Source organism: Lepidochelys kempii, chromosome 12, assembly GCF_965140265.1.
Source record: "Lepidochelys kempii isolate rLepKem1 chromosome 12, rLepKem1.hap2, whole genome shotgun sequence".
Taxonomy (NCBI): Eukaryota; Metazoa; Chordata; order Testudines; family Cheloniidae; genus Lepidochelys; species Lepidochelys kempii.
Window position 1 is genome coordinate 18,499,665 of NC_133267.1, and position 17,251 is coordinate 18,516,915.

General features: G+C 38.5%; 1 protein-coding gene across 5 annotated transcripts in view; it reads right to left on the reverse strand.

Annotated features, from left to right (window-relative positions):
* Nucleotides 1-17,251, reverse strand: part of PHKB (phosphorylase kinase regulatory subunit beta) — a 209,795-nt gene that overhangs the window by 168,629 nt on the left and 23,915 nt on the right. For all 5 annotated transcript variants that reach the window (XM_073307739.1, XM_073307737.1, XM_073307738.1 and 2 more), the window contains 2 exons: nucleotides 12,674-12,763; nucleotides 3,720-3,858 (listed from right to left, as the gene is read on the reverse strand). In XM_073307739.1, coding sequence (XP_073163840.1) covers nucleotides 3,720-3,858; nucleotides 12,674-12,763 — 229 coding nt within the window. The remainder of the gene's footprint in view (nucleotides 1-3,719; nucleotides 3,859-12,673; nucleotides 12,764-17,251) is intronic.

Consider the following 17,251-nt stretch of genomic DNA (forward strand, 5'->3'; position numbering starts at 1 on the left):
TTATTTTTATTTTTGGCTCTGATGCTGGTTGGTGCGATGGAGGCTGGAGTCTGTCAGATGACTTTGGTAGGATCTAGAATCACCTCATTAATTGGGAGAGCAATTCTGGATGAGGAGGAGGTGTGAAGAATATCCACCAACTTGTGATGTGTATCACTTGTGATGTGTATCTGCAACTTCCTGTAGGGGAATCTGCAGCTCATATGTCATCCACTTGGTAAAGTCCAGAAAATTCTTATAATCATCCCCAAGTGATGGGAGGGGAAGCAGTACAGCCTCATCAAGTGGAAATCAGGAGAAGCATGCTGGAGGGGTAGCTTCCCCTTCGAGTCCTTCTTCCTGTTCTGAGAAAGCTTCCTCCTCCCCTGGCTGAAGGGGCTTACCCCAGAGGGCCCATACCACAATTTGTGGAATTGGAGAGGACCCTTGTATTGTGACGGTGGGCCAAAATGAGGGGCCAGAAATGACCTCCTCCTGGCCACTGTCTGATTCGTCACTGGGTAAGGGCAGCGCCAACTGGGGTATTGGTGATACACAGCCCGGTACCAAGAGCGATCCCAGGTGCTGGGATGTGCTCAGTACCGGGACCCTGGTACCAAGTAATGGGGATTGCGGTTCTTCCCCAACCATCAGGTCTCCAGGGTACCAGAGATCATGTAGTACCCTGGGCTCACTCGGTCCCATGGAGGAGCGTCCATGGTACTTTGTCGGTAATGATGGTTGAGAAGATGCAGAGCACTCCTCAGATGAGAGTTTTGTTGTGCCTGGTAGAGAAAGTTTTGTCGGTGCCACTCTTTTAGAGATGGTACAGTCATGGTCTTTCCCTGGATACCAGGGCCACAGATCTCCAGGGTACCAGAGCTCATGTGGTACCATGGGCTCACTTGGAACTGCAGAGGAGTGTTTGTGGTATGTTGTCAGTACCGATGGTTGGGAAGGTGCGGGGCACTCCATAGATGGGAGTTTTGTCACACTTGATACCAAAGGGTTTCTTTGTGACGTTCTTTTAGAGACGGTATGGTAATTGTCTGTCTCCTTAGTGGGCGGTACCATTGCCTCAGAGCCTGACTGCGGAGCCCCTGGCTTCTCCAGGTGGTGCAGCCGGTGCCACAGAGCAGAGCTCATAGCGGAGGCCCCCATCTGGGTATCCTGCTTCAGAGCTGCTGGTACCGAGGTGGACGCACTGGGGAGCCCCTCTGGCTGACCAACTACTTGGAGCCCTTTTTATAAGCCTTTACAGGGGGAGTCTGCTGGTTTTGTCCACAACTTTACTCCCTTTGAAGTTAAAGGCTCCATGGATGATCCGGGGTCAGCACCAGAGTTCCCTGGAGACTGAAGTGCCTTCTCCATAAGGAGGAGTTTTAACTTCAGCTCTCAGTTCCTGCAGACTGCTGTTTTAGCTGTGGCAGGTCAAGCACCACTGTGAGGCTCTCCCAGGCACTGTGAAAGTGTCTGGCCATTACAGGAATTGACTACTTGCAGGAGATGCACCTCTTGGAGCAGGGAGAGCCAGGCATGCCCCTGGGCAGGGAGCTATCATCCTCTAGCAGTGAGGAATGCAGAAAAAACATCTTTTTTACTACTCTTCTTTTCCTTTTTTTTTTTAAAACTGAAAAAAAAATTAAAGTATACTAAACGCCCAATGGGGGTGGAGGGAGGGAAGAGGGGAAAGCCCCCAGATAGAGCAGGAAACTAAATTTCTTTTACTTACTTACTTTCTTTTTTTTTTAAATCCCAAAGGAGCACGGTGGATTTGATTTAAATCAAATAGATTTAAATTACTAATCAGGAAGACTCTATTTAATCATGGATTTTTACATAAAAGTGCATTCTTGTTGGCTGTTATAACCTTAATACATATTCTTCACAACTCAGAGATAGATGTAGGTTTCATTTTTAGAAGGTACACACTATACATTTTTAAACAGTGATTTATTTTGAAAACTTTTCAGATTAGTTTTACAGCTATATCAGAAAATGAATGATTGTTTGGTTATTTCATTTACCAAAGGTAATTGAGGCAGATACTTATGAAGTCACTGGGAGGTGAACTATCTCCATTTCAACAGGTTAATCATTAATATTTGGAGGATTCTCTTGCTATGCTGTATTAGGAGGAGAACATCACCAGACAAACATTTAAATTGTTTTATTTAACTAAAACAACAACATTATGTAGTCTGAATTTTTTTCTTCAACAGCAAACATATAATATTTTAACAAAACAAGCACATGAATTGTTGAATTTAGTTAAACATTCAATTTTTTTAAAATCAGGGCTTTTTTTTGTTAAAATTGTTTTTAACTAAAATAGTTAATGAAATATTTAAAAAAAAACCACAAAAATTTAATGGACTGTATCAGCCAGGTCAACATGAGATACTTAAAATATTGGCTTCTGCAGCTAACTTAGTTGTCTTCCCCTTCATTTTCCTGTTTGTTCATAATCTGGAAAAGAAAAACAAGCTTTCCTGCTTTTTCAGGTACCAAATGATTTCCCAGTTTGGAATGAATTAGTCCAAAGGAAGAAAATATTCTCTTTCTACACAGGCAGAAGAAGCTACTGCTGTTAAAAGGGGGATTATCACTTCAACAGTCTCTGAATCCAAATGCTTAAGTGACTTCCACCAGTTCACTGGTGTGACTTTCTTTAAAACATCATCATCAAACATATTTCTTGAATGGTTCACCCTTAGCTCTGAAGTTTATTATAGTTTGCATTATGGAGGGATGATTGCTGGATACATTTTATGTATTTTATCAAAAAAATCTGATTTAAATAAAATAAATCTGTTTTTTTTTTAAATCATTGATTTTTAGACACCCTGCAAAGAAGTAAAAAAAAAAAGAAAAAAGGAAACACTAACTAACTATTAAGGAGAACAGAAAAACAAAAACAGCTACTACTTATGCTAATGACACAGATAAAGAAGGGACGACTGCTCACTCTGTTCAAGGCCAAAGGCAGTTGAGAAGGAAGTGAGCGGGGTTCACCAGCGCAGTGCTAGATAGCTTCAAGGCAGACCACCACGGTGGAGGGGGATGGAGAAGAGCACAGGCGCAGGCTCAACGGACACTGCTACCAAAAATCTCTGATTAGACGCGCAGGGGCGCACATACACCTACAGTGGAGCACCTATAGGGACATCACTCCAAGAATGAGGTTTTTATTCTCTCTTATCTATAATCAAAACTAAGTTTCAATTATTGGGTTACATTCTGCCTCTAGTTACAAATATACAACAGGCACACAGTGGAGGTGCACAGGTGTAACTGAAGGCAAAAATTTGACCTGCAAAATGTATCAGTGCGGATGCCTGAGAAGGAAAGAACTCAGTTTATCTTCCAGGTACTGTAGTATTGTTCACTACCATAACAATTTTTGACAACATGCCTTAATCATACTGCCTCAGAACATCGGTGACAGTGAAAATTTAGAAGAGGCGCTTATGTGAAGACAACACATCTCAAAAGGTTATGCTAAAAACAAACAAAAAATCAGTTTTCTAACTTATGAAAGTCAAGTGACATTGTTATTAAAGTGGCAATATGCACATTTATACCATGCTTCTTACACCGTTTTCATTTCCAGAGGTTTACAAAACTATTTTTGATACACGATGTCTCTCACTTAGATGCTTCTATGGTATGCAACACCATAAAATCCAAACATGGGATAATTATTAACCATCTTTACCATCAGAAGAAAAGCAATTTACCTGTATGCAAGTGCTAATGCCCAAGCACATGCAGCACAGTAAAGACTGTCTTGCACCTTTGCCTTCTGGTTGTCACCAAACGTTTTTGTGGGAAAGAGACCAGTAGTTGGACTTTGATAAAGCAACACCGTTGACTTGACTGCAAAGAAAAACAAATCTTTTTAAGATTTCAATTTCCTCCAAGCCTAAATTAAGCTTAATGGGCGGGGGAGGAGGGGAGTTAGGAATAAACTGCAGACAACCTATAAGAGAACTACACAATGGAAATAAAAACAAGAGAAAAAACAAAAACAAACGAGAGACCCAAAAACAAGGTAATTTTCCCCCTACACATACATGCCATTGCTTTTATCAATCTCTCCTACACTAATATTTCTTCAAAATAAGTATTCAAAGCAACTTCTATGATTAAAAATTAGTTTATAGCTATATCACAGCCTATTTACATTAAAACCAACTCAATGCAAGCCACTCCAATAATCTGAATTTGCTTGCATGGGCACTGCATTTTTTAAAATTTAATTTAAATGAAAGTCTACAGTATTTTGATTTGTCCCCAAAAGATTTCAAGGACAGACAGGGTTTAAAAAATCCTCTTTGCCCAATAGAAACAATTCTGGATTATACAGGCATTTTTCTTTTATACACATTGATCACTGTGCACTAAGGCTATGTCTACACTTGCCATTTAAAGCACAAAATGTCCCTTTTTTGCGCTAAAACTGTGGGAGTGTCTACACTTGATAATGACTTTTTGCGGTGAACTCAGAAGTTCACCGCAAAGAGAAAACCACCTTCACGAGAGGCATACAGTTCTTTCCACTGTTCTTTTTGTGCTGTTCTGAAAGTGAAGATATGTTCCACCTGTGCAAACACCTTTTGGTCTCCGGAGGATATCCCACAATTCCAAAAGCGACCCTCTGGGCAGCATCTCCACCGCTCTGACGCCAGGTAAAAGGATGTCCGCCCCTCCCACTGTAAGACCCGGGAAGTTTGAAACTCCGTTTTCCTTTGCTTGTAGATGTGGTGGGAAAAGCAGCCAGACAGCAGAGGATTTTAAAAAATGCCTTGAAAGAAACAAGGAAGTAATGGGGCTGATGGGATATGAAGCAGTGCATCATGGGGCACTGAGCAGGGACCCAGAACGCCTTCTGTTCACCCCCCGCTTCCCACAAGACCTATCAAGAGAGCTGTACTGTGGGATAGCTGCCATACAGCGCAGCTCTCATCGACGATGGAAGTGCTGCTAGTGTAAACACTCTCTGACGCCTAAGGAACAGCAATCACACTGTGCAACTGGCCATAGGGTACTTTGGGAAGGGTTTGCAATGCCTCATGGGGCAGGCACAGCACCACGTGATGCAGGTTTCCCAATCCTATTACATTGCCAGCTCCTTTTCAACTGAAGTGTGTGTATGTGTGGGGGGAGACATGGGAGAAGAGTGTATTTTCCCAGACATGTCCAGCTTTTTGGTTCTTAAATCGTCATCTGGGAAGAATTTTTAAATATATAAAAATGTCCAGCATTTTGCCATTATTATTTTTCCCCAAAGAAGAGTTGATCATTCTAGAAAGAGAGTGAATGTTGATCATTCGAGAGAGTGCCCGCTTTTTCCCTCTAGCTCCCAGAGCTTGTGCCACGAAACAGGTGTTTCAGGTGTGAAACAGGCTGGGAGGGAGGGGGGAGGAGGGAGAACGCGATGCGCTCACGGGAGGGGGCGGGGACTTTGGGGAAGGGGTTGGAATGGGGGTGGAGAGGGTAGAGTTGGGGAAGTGGCGGGGGGCATGAGCAAATCCCCCCCCATGGAGTGTCCTCTTTTTTGAATGTTCAAATATGGTAACCCTAGTGTATGGGTGGGGGGAGAGTGTGTTTTGGGGGCCAGAGTGTGTCAGCATGCTGTCTCATAAATTGATACAGCGGCAGGAAGCAACCAGTCCTGAGGCAGGGGGAGGGGGAAACCCTAACATCAGCCCCCGCCTCCCTCCCTGAGCGCTCTCTCTCTCTCACACACACACACACCCTTACCTCTGTGTTCAACAGCACGAGCATTCCACATTAATGGTTTGCTTTGTGTCCTGGAGCAGATCAGCACAGCACACAAGAGCTGTCAGAAACAGTGCTTTGAAAGGGAAGGGGCGCATGTCTCCAGGGCAGTAGAGTCACATAAGCAGAGCAGTCACATGAGGCATTATGGGACAGCTCCGGAGGCCAGTTATAGCGCAGAAACCAATGAAGTGTCTACTCTGGCAAAAGAGTGCTGGAGCCTCTGTGCAAATAGCCATACGACTCTCGGCGAAGTGGTTTTTTGCAGCGTTGCAACTGAGGAGTTTCTGCACAAAGTGTCTTTGCAGTGTGTGCACGTCTGCACTTTTAGCACAAAAAGCTGCTTTTCTGTGCAGAAACTTGTCAGTGTAGACAAGCCCAAACAGTGCTCAGTAATTACCATCCAAGAAGAATCCCAGAAATCAGATACAGCAACATATTTTAGTAAGTAAAAGGAAAATTTCTATGTCTCACAGTTGTAAGTATGAAGTGTAAAACTTTAGCTTCATACAAAAAAGCCTACCAACATCTGAAGCTACAAAAGTCACAAAATAAAAAGTGTTTCATTCAGGGCTGTGAAGCAATTAACAAAATTAATTGCGCTGTTAAACAATAATAGAATACCATTTATTTAAATATTTTTGGCTGTTTTCTACATTTTCAAATATATTGATTTCAATTACAGCATACAATATGAGGTGTACAGGGATCACTTTATTTTTATGACAAATATTTGCACTGTAAAAACAAAACAGTATTTTTCAATTTACCTAATACAAGTACTGTAGTGCAATCTCTATCATGAAAGTTGAACTTACAAATCTAGAATTATGTGCAAAAAAACCCTGCATTCAAAAATAAAGCAATGTAAAACTTTAAAGCGTGCAAGTCCACTCAGTCCTACTTCTTGTTCAGCCAATCATTCAGACAAACAAGTTTGTTTAAATTTGCAGGAGATAAAGCTGTCTGCTTCTTGTTTACAATGTCATCTGAAAATGAGAACAGGCATTCGCATGGCACTGTTGTAGCCGGTATCGCAAGATATTTACGTGCCAGATGCGCTAAAGATTCGTATGTCCCTTAATGCTTCAACCACCATTTCAGAGGACATACATCCATGCTGATGATGGATTCTGCTCAATAACAATCCAAAGCAGTGCAGACCGACACATGTTCATTTTCATCATCTGAGTCAAATGCCACCAGCAGAAGGTTGATTTTCTTTTAGGTGGTTCAGGTTCTGTAGTTTCGGCATCAGAGTGTTGCTCATTTAAGACTTCTGAAAGCATGCTCCACACCTCATCCCTCTCAGATTTTGGAAGGCACCTCAAATTTTTAAATCTTGGATCAAGTGCTGTAGCTATCTTTAGAAATCTCACATTAGTACCTTCTTTGCATTTGTGAAATCTGCAGTGAAAGTGGTCTTAAAATTAACATGTGCTGGGTCATCATCTGAGACTCCTATAACATGAAATATACGGCAGAACGTGGGTGAACTAGAGCAGGAGACATACAATTCTCCCCCAATGAGTTCAGTCACAAATTTAGTTAACGCATTTTTTTTAATAAGTGCCATCAGCATGGAAGCATGTCCTCTGGCATGGTGGCCAAAGCATCAAGCAGTATATGAATGTTTACCATATCTGGCACATAAATACCTTGCAATACCGGCTACAAAAGTGCCATGAGAACGCCTGTTCTCACTTTCCAGTGACATTGTAAATAAGAAGCAGGCAGCATTATCGCCTGTAAATATAAACAAACTTGTTTTTAGCTGAACAAGAAGTAGGACTCAGTGGTTTTGTAGGCTCTGAAGTTGTACATTGTTTTGTTTTTGAGTGCAGATAAGTAACAAAACAAAAATCTACATTTAGAAGTTGCACTTTCACGATAAAGAGATTGCACTATAGTTAGGATTGCCAACCCTCCCAGTTTCACTGGGAGTCTCCTGGAATCAGGCCCCATCTCCCGGAGGCTACTGAAGTCAAACTGGGAGATTTTAGGTGCTAAAAGTCTAGTGGTGCGGCAGCTAAGGTAGGCTCCCTGCCAGCCCCAGCCCCATGCCACTCCCATAAGCAGCTAGCTCGTCTCCACGGCCGGGGGGGGGGGGGGGGGGGGTGTGTCTCCGCGCACTGCCCCCGCCACAAGTGCCAACTCCACAGCTCCCATTGGCCAGGATAGCTCAGCGGTTTGAGCACTGGCCTGCTAAACCCAGGGTTGAGAGTCCAATCCTTGAGGGGGCCGTTTAGGGATTGGTCCTGCTTTGAGCAGGAGGTTGGACTAGATGACCTCCTGAGGTCCCTTCCAATCCTGATATTCTATGACAAATCATTTTGCTAGCATTAATATAGCTCATTCTAGAATTGATTAAATTCAATAACACATTTTCAGCTGAAACAGAAAACTGGCTGCAGTACATGTAGAGCCCGAAGTAGATGAATGATGAACAGCAGCACAGATTTGCCATTGCCAACTGTTAAAAGTAAATTGAACTGCCATCCACTCCACGGGGAAGACAAAAGCAATGAATCTACAAAACAATAAAATGTGTACAGATCAAGCATGAACCAGAAATTTGGTTTCATGGGGTTTCACATGCTTTAATAGAGTATCATCCCTCCTTTTCAGGCTGACATATCTTTTTTGTTTACTGTGCTCTACCAATGAATGATTAAACTTAAAATTTCGGCAGTGAATCGCACAACCATGACTTGATTTAAAAAACGACAACAGGCATTTTTATAGCTATTTCTTGATAACATTACACCTTTAAGTAAACAGTGTGTGTATGATTACAGTTGATCACAAATTTAATTAGAAGAAAGTGATAAATAATTCAATTTAGAAGACACTACAGAATAGATACCTAAAAGTATTTCAACATTTAAATAAATCGATGTCACTTATGTTATGAAAATACAATAAGCCCATTCATTCTTGTAACTATTGGCACCATTATATCCAGTAGTATAGCAAAACAGCTAGAGTCAAGGTGGAGGTGTGATTCCTAAATCAAGGGGATATACCTGCAGTAGCTCTCAGCAAGCTAGCTCCCTTAAACTGGAACGTACCGCAGCTTTGCGACCAGCATGATGGGCTTGCTGCCCTGAGTATGTGTCGAGGGTCTCATACTTGTGTGAAAACAGTAGATTTAAGAAACTATTTTAAGTTCTTAGAACAAATTTGTATTCAAAAGGAATTCAACAGTAAACAAAAAGCTATAACTGGTGATTTCAAAAGCACAAGTTCAGCACTCTGATGTGTGGAGTGGATTGATTGACTGAAATCACCAAGTTTAATCATGATTTAAATCAGCAAGCAGGAAACCTTGATATAAATAATCAATTTTAATCTTGTTTTGCATTTGTACTTCTGATTATTTTCCTAAAGAAAGGCTGATTTCTCACTGGTTGACAACCATTAAAACATGTTGATTTGTAACTTAACATCGCCGTTACATTTCTTTTTGCTACCTGGAAGGAGAAGCTATATCTACACACATTTATTTATGCAACTATAAAGCTTAACTTATATTTATTCAGAGTTTTACTTTTTTATTATGGTGAGTGATTCATTTCTCATTTACTAGATGAGGATTAATATTCCTACTTGTGGTTTGTGTCAAGCTCTATTTGGATGAAAATTCAAATTAAATTAAAAATGTATAAAAAGCATTTAATATTTTTATCATTTAAGTAAAACTACCTTAAGTGTGCTGGATACATAAATATCAAGAAGTTTATCAAAACATGTTTTGCTTTTAAAACTGATTTATTGAACAAAGGAACTATTAGCTGAAGTTAGTGAACTGAAGTGATTGTTTTGGGTGAACATGTCCTTCAAGATTTTAGAATGAGTATATCTCATTTTCGTTCATAGACTGAAGAGGAAAACAAGTCTTTCCTGTTTTCTGAACTCCAGACTGGTTTCTCAACTCTGAATGAACTAGTCGGTGAACAGAATTAGTTCAATAAACTGAAAGGAATAAAATTTTCTCTCTGCATGAGCAGAAGTGGTTACTGTTGTCAAAAACTGGTTTAGCACTTCAGCAAACTCTAGTTCCAGGTAATTAGACAAAGTTTGTTTAGTTCAGTCAAATGACTTTCTTTAAAACTTTGGCAGAACACATGTACTGTTTAATATTATTTTATTTTAATTATTTTAGTAGATTATAGTAAAATTAGGCCTCAACCTACATTGTCAATTTCCAATGTAATAATCAGTTTAGTTTTAAAAATAAACCTGTATTTAAATAATTTAAACTAGAAAATTCATTTTTTAAATTAAAAAAAAAAGAAAAAAGATTTTTGCTCACTGTGGTGATATGGTATACAAATCCTTTTGTACCCTATCCCATGCTCCTCTGAGGGGAGGGCCCCAAAAAAACAGAGTGATGTAAATGTTTGTAGGTTCAACCTCAGAAAGGGTTTCAGATTGGAATTTCAGAATTTGTGGGAGTGCCTCCCTGAGTTGAGGAAAAGTATAGGAAGTCCTAATAATTGTAGTTGCATCTTAGTGGCAACTGCCCTGTTTAGATAGTTTGCTTTTGTGTTTGAAGTCTTCAGTTTTATTTTGGCCATAGAAAATCTATTAAAAAAACCAAACACCTGAATCCTCAAGAGGGTTTCCTATGCATAACCTGAAACTCTTACTGAGTTTCTGTAAAGTTTTATGCATCCAGGGGCGTTTCACAAGGTCCTTAAATGTTGCTTGACAGCTTTTTCTTTCTTTCAAACTTTTCCATCCTCTATTTAAAGACTAACCTTTGATAATGGCCCATCATTTTCACCATTGCTTAGCACATAATTTGAACACTAATTACCACCAAGGAAAATTTACAGAAGTGATATGATGCTATATTGAAATGTGTCTCAAGTGTTCTCTTCTCTTATAGGCTGATTCAATTTAAAATAAAAATAATAAACATAGCTTTTAAAAATAAGCAGCAAACACTTTAAAGGCAACTAATAATAAATAATAACCTATCCTAATCTAAATGGTTGAAAATTTTTATATTGACCAGGATTACGGCTGTGACTTCTGCTAGTAAGTACTAATTTCACCCCCCAAAAAATCAGGAGTTACTTTTCATGAAATCTTAAGGCATTTGCAAGTTTTGCTGCTAACTTTTACACTGTTGGCTCAGAGCAAGAGAATAAAATAAGACACATAAATGAATTCAGAATTAATGAGTGATCTAGTTTTAATTATTGTTTATTTTAATATAACTTCAAACCAAACTTAGAAATTCCTACAGTAGAAACACTTGTTCTTTTTAAACAGAATATTGGACAGCATCTGAGAAATATGACATTCTGTGTCTGTGTTTTATGGTACTTACATATTTCTGTGACAGTCTGTATCCTTATGTTCATTCTTTTTAGAAGATTATGATAAATGTTGTGTAAAGTATGCCTTGTGAAGTATCATTTGAAAACTCATACTTTGCTGATCATTATTGTCCTGGTAAAATGTGTGTGGCAACATTGTACATAGTTATAAAATTCTACTGTATAACATTGCTGAGACATGTTCCAAGTTTAGAAAAGCAGGCACAAAACCAGTTCCTCAGAGACAAAAAGACAGTGAGAAATCTACATTTTGGCAAAGAAACAGCTGGAGGTTCCCATCCCCCACAGCCATGCTGGCTCCTGAACCTCAAATGGAGAGGATTTTCAAAGAAAAAAGAGAACTATAAGGAAGGGGAACAAATGCCCCAAAAGATCTCTCCCTTCATCTCTATGCACGGCATCGCAACACTTTAAGGACAAAGGAAGCATCACTGGATTGGGGAGGGATCCTGGCAGAAAGAAATTTAGCCAGTAAGACTGCTAAAATATGTGGTGAGAGAGACACTTGCTTTGAAATCGTTTAGCTTGCTAAGTTAGATGTTAGTTGCATTTTACCTTTTATTTCTTTGTAAAAAAATTCTGTCTTTTATGCCTCATTACTTGTAATCACTTAAAATCTTTCTGTAGTTAATAAATCAGTGTGCTTGGACTAAAGTGGTTGGGGGAACTCCATTTGAGATAACAGGATTTGTGCCTATCACTTTTTATTTATAAAATAATGGACCTTATAAGAGCTTGTATTGTCCAGGAGAGGGCTGGGCAATACAAAATGCACATTTCTGGGGCAAAGTCTGGGACTGGGAATTTGATTGTGTTGCTCTGCAGTGTAATTCAAGGGTGACTGGCCAAAGCACTCATACAGTATAGCTGGGAGTAATATATATGCTGGAGGCTGTGTGAGAGCAGGCCAGGAGTGGTTGCTCTCCAAGCAAAATAGTATAAAAGGCACCCAGGTTGGAGAACTGAGAGGACATAGCTGTTCAACCCTGGGTAATGTCACAATTTTTATGTTCTGAATCATTACATTAGTAATAGGGTCTACACTGACAGAAGTTACAGATATATATTGGCCCCTTCATTAGGCTAAAAGACTAACCTGTGAGCTAATACCAAATCAGTGAGGTGATTCTTAACTTAATATGCATAACAACAGAATCCAGCTCCCTCTCTCATAGCTGCAATGGTTCTGTAAGACTAATATGAGTAAATAAGAAACATTTATTTCTATCTCTAGGTTCAAACAGCTACATCTACGGAGCCATTCTGCTGAATAAGAAGTTGCTTTATTTACGTAGTCATTTTTTAGAGTAGATCCAATAAAAATCAGTATGACCTATTGAATATGGCAATTGATCAGCAACAGGTTGATTTGAAAAAAGTTAGAGAAAGATCATGAGTTTTCAGATGGTATAGAGGACATCCAAACAAGTTCATTATACCTTTTTTTTTTTCAACTGTCATTCATACAAATAAGAATTTTATGGCAGTTGAGGAATTTTAACAAGTTACACTGCAAACATTTTTTGATTACTGCAAAGAGTCCCCCTTACTTTACTTACCAATTCTGTAATAATGATCCAATTTATTCCACAGACTCTCTCCCTCTGGCTTTGGAAGGTTAATGCTTTTAAGTGGTTCATAAACAGAGCCTAAAGAAAAAAAAAATCACAAAAAATTATTTAAAAATACAGTTATCAACATCAAAATTATTTCCATAAATTATCATAGGAATATTGTTTAAAAATACTCTTAGCATGCTTTTTCTTGCATAAATATTTAAGACACAAACATAACACTTCGTTCAGTTTCAATTCACTTAAAAAATGTAATTTTACTTCTTCTGTAAACCAGTTGATTTTACATGATTGTCCAATACTAAACACACTAATGTCAGGCTCACAGGTTGTAAGCACAGCCAAGCTCTCACACCACTTCTTAGCCAACAATCACTTTCTAAATGCCTCGAGGGTAAGAGCTACCATTCAATTACTGGAAATCTGAACTTTTTACTACATGAGCTGCACAGTTCCATTCAGAAAAAGCTTTGAGTTCTATTTCTTTGGGTGCTACAGAATTTAAATCCAGGCATTTAGAAGAGGAGATGAAAGGACAAGAGTCCTATATATTATTAAAGGTATTATTCAGAACTAGTTTACCTATACATTTAAGACAAGTCTCGGCATTAAATGAAAACCATTTTAAAAAGAAATTGCACACCAGTGTAACTTTGCACATTTACACCACAATTAAATTACTTCAGGAGTGACCACTTCATAAGGTCAGAGGCTGTGAGGTGCCTTCCTTCAAAAGAGAGAGCTAGAATTAATGAATTCTTGTTATGGTAAGAAGCACTATATGCTTAAGAAACCAGAAGACCATGAGTGGCCAAATGATTATTTAATTTCCTTATGCTTTAGTTTAATTTTAAAGTTAAGACTTCTTCAGTCAAGCTTCTGTATGTCCATGACGTTTTTAACCTCATAACCAGTAAGAACTATGTGGCATGTTTTGCAGCTAGTAAAGAATTCACGACTTGGTAAGGTTAAAAACTATAAACTTAAGAAATTGGGGACATGGAGAAAATGCAGGATCCTCTACTCAGATATCTAAAAAAGATACACCGATACCACCACCCGGAGATGTTGTGTCAGAAAATAAATTCACCTAATCCTGACTGGAGCCTCTGGGAACCACAATATTTGAATCTATATCCTTATGACAGGCATGAGGTTGACCTAATTTTGTATGCCATTGGGGAGTATTTCTTTTCCTCCCTCCTCAAAAAGCAATCAATTTTTCCCTTCCACAATCAGCATTCTAGGTTTCATTATCTTTCTCTTTAAAATTATGGGAAAACCTTGATAGCTGGTACTACTGAAATGTACGCTTTCCTGATCTCCAAGCGACAGGAGGATCTGCATTTTGTGAAAGTAAGTGTTCAATTTTCCTATGACAGAACTCCGCAATACCTTTCTGTACATGGATGTATGACAAAGAATACACTACCACTGATGAGTGTTTAATTTGATAATATCTAGAGCTATTATGTTAAGTGATTTGTAGTGTTTAAGTTTTACTCAAAAGCATAGTATACTTCAGTGACAATTTGAGGTACAAAATGAGGACAAGGTAACAAACCTAATTTAGATTCTTCAGTCTTTATAGCCCACATTGACTAATATAGCCATAGTTTATCTAAGAAAAGATTATTTTTTAATACTTAACTAGCCAATTCAGTTTTGTGAATAAACTGAGCAACTGCCTTGTCAAGCTTGAATGAAATAGAAGTATTGCAAATGTTAGGTCTCAAACTTCCGTATGCTTTGAAATGCAAGCCTTGCAAAAACAAAGCTTAAGCTTGTGGTCAGGACGCTGCAACCAGATAACAATTTATGCTGACTCCTATGTACTTATCAACCCCAAATTACCCACATTCAAAATCTCATTGGCTACCGAAAATAAATAGGCCTCAATTATACGAACAACTAACAATTGGACATGAAAATTAAATACGCATCAATTATACAATTAGGGCAACCACATAAACAATGTGGCCCACCCTGATTTGGTTGGTCTGTTCTAAAACACGGCCATCAGATCAGATAAAAAGAAAGAAGGCACGGGACTGTGTGTGTGTGTTTTTGGTAACCTGACCCACACCCCCTGAACTGAAGGGACGTGTGCTTCTCGACTGTCTGTACCTGGCCAGTGCGGAAAATGGCAGACTGAAGGGTAACGTATTTTCGGACAAATGCATGGCAAGTCTATGCAGTAAAGAAGTCTGGTCGCTCGAGCTGAATTGATCATAGTTGTATCGATACTGGAGTATAAAATCAATAATAGGTAGCTGATGCATAATAGCTTTGCATGTATTAGTGCTTGTCTTTTAAGTAGTCCGAGCAAGTGCATGTAGTGCTATCGTTCATCAGCTTTACGTTGCCTTTGAAATAGTTTGTCACCAGGAATATAGAGCTGGTGAATAATAGCTTTACTTATGCTTGTCTTCAGGGCTTTTATTATAACCTGCCAGGACCAGCATATGTAGATTCACTGTTCAGGAACTCGCAGACTAGATGATCATAATGGTCCCTTCTGACCTAAATATCTATGAATCTATGAACCTATGAAATGGTCCACAATATTACATGTACTTGTGCTTGTCTTCAATATAATCTGCCTTTTGTATTAATCCTTATTCAGTGCTGGTCTTTGGTTTTCCTTTTCCTTTTCTTGTTTTGTTTATGCTGTTATTATAGTCGGAAATCATTAAAAGCCTTTCTTGAGGAATAATTATTAGTTCTTACTTATTTTATACGGACACCTCTTAACCTCATTAAATCTGTGTTGGGTGGTGGGAAGTAGCTAACACCCCAGAGTGAAATAGGGCCCCGAGGCATGCCTCCTTCATCCTTTATCTCCGCAAGTTTCTTAGTCAGTCAGGTTTTCAATCAATAATTTAGATAATTCTTTTTATTAATTAGTCTCAGAACTTTAATGAGTAATTTGCCAACAAACACAGTTGTAGGAAAAAAATAAGTATATTGGTCCCTGTAACGAATAGGACAAAAGAGGCATTTAGAAGTATAGTTCACCCATTATGACCAGGACAAACAATCAAAGTTCAAATGGTGAGGAGTGCTTCCCTCTGTCTACAGTGAAAAGTAATGTATAAAATGAAGTTAGCTACAATTGCCATTTGCAGAGATGCCTGGCAGCCATTTTCCTGAAAAGAGATACTATGATGGGTACTCTATCATATTAGTTTCTAGTTTATTTTAAATAATGGTTTAAACTTTAAACAAGTTAAAGGAAGAACTTTTAAGACTTTAACATGAAAAGACCTTCAATCACTCCACCTAGAATGTGACTCCTCATATACATCTCACAAGATAAGAAGGATCAGGTCTGATCAATACTTAAATGGGAACACCTCAACCACAAAGAAACCCCAGGGTGCTGCTGGAAATGGTAGTGATGATTCAGCAAGCAACACTCTTCCCTCCAACTCAGTACTGAACAAATACGATGCTGGAGATACAGTAGTTTGAAATGCAGATATCTAGTATATTCTGACAGCAGAACTGGCACTTTCAGTACAAAGTCACTTGGGGCACTTCTGCACTGTGCTATGAAACCAACCTGTTCTTCTCTAACCACGATGGAGGTTGGTTTTACTCTTTACTGTTTATTCACTGCATTACCATGCATTATCAAGTGCCCATATTTAAAATTCATATTAAGATATAGTCCTGAGGTCTGTACAGAACCATGGAATTTGAATATACTGCCCCTTCACCACCACTGTGGTATTAAGGAGAGAAAGTGAACAAGAATAGAAATTTAAACATGTGAATAAATTAATAGAGAAAGTAACAGTTGGGGTCAAGACATTCCAAAAACAAAATGTCAAGGATGCTTAAAGAAAACAAAACTAAAAAACTGGACAACTATATGCCAAGTATGGTCGTAAGTTTGACTCAATTGTGAAACAGGAAAAAAAAACAGTGGAACACTAATTAGAAAAAATACACTTAAAAACCCGCATGTATAAACACAACTATTAAATTTAAAACAATTCTGAATTACTTTACCCGTGTTTGATTTAGAAATTACAAAACATAAAATCCCAAGCTTAAAATGTTTATTAAAATCAGAGACTGTTGTGCACCATGATAAACAAGATCTGAAGAGACTAAAATTTGGGTCAATTTTTTAAAAATAAAAAAGTGATGTGACATTTTTTCTACTGACATTTGTAAGTAAAATGATATTATGTGCAAGTTAAAGTTTCTTCGGATTCACTTGTATATACAAGTTGCTCAGTATTAGCTACTTTATTTTCCTTTACATTATATATCTTGTTGCAATATACACACAGAGTTAAAATTACAATCTCCTTTAGTTCAATAGACTAACAAAGACAGATGGTGTTTAGGCCACCAGCTTTTTGACCATGAGTTACAGAATATCCTCAAACATATCAAAAGAATTAAAGTTCTTTCCCCATAGATTTATATTCCCTATTGCAGCAGTTGAGCTCAGGAGAACAAATGACACACTTCCTTTTACTTAAACACTTTGATTGTGGTAAGGAGAAAAGGAGGTGGGGAAGAAGGAATACCACTAAAAATGTATTC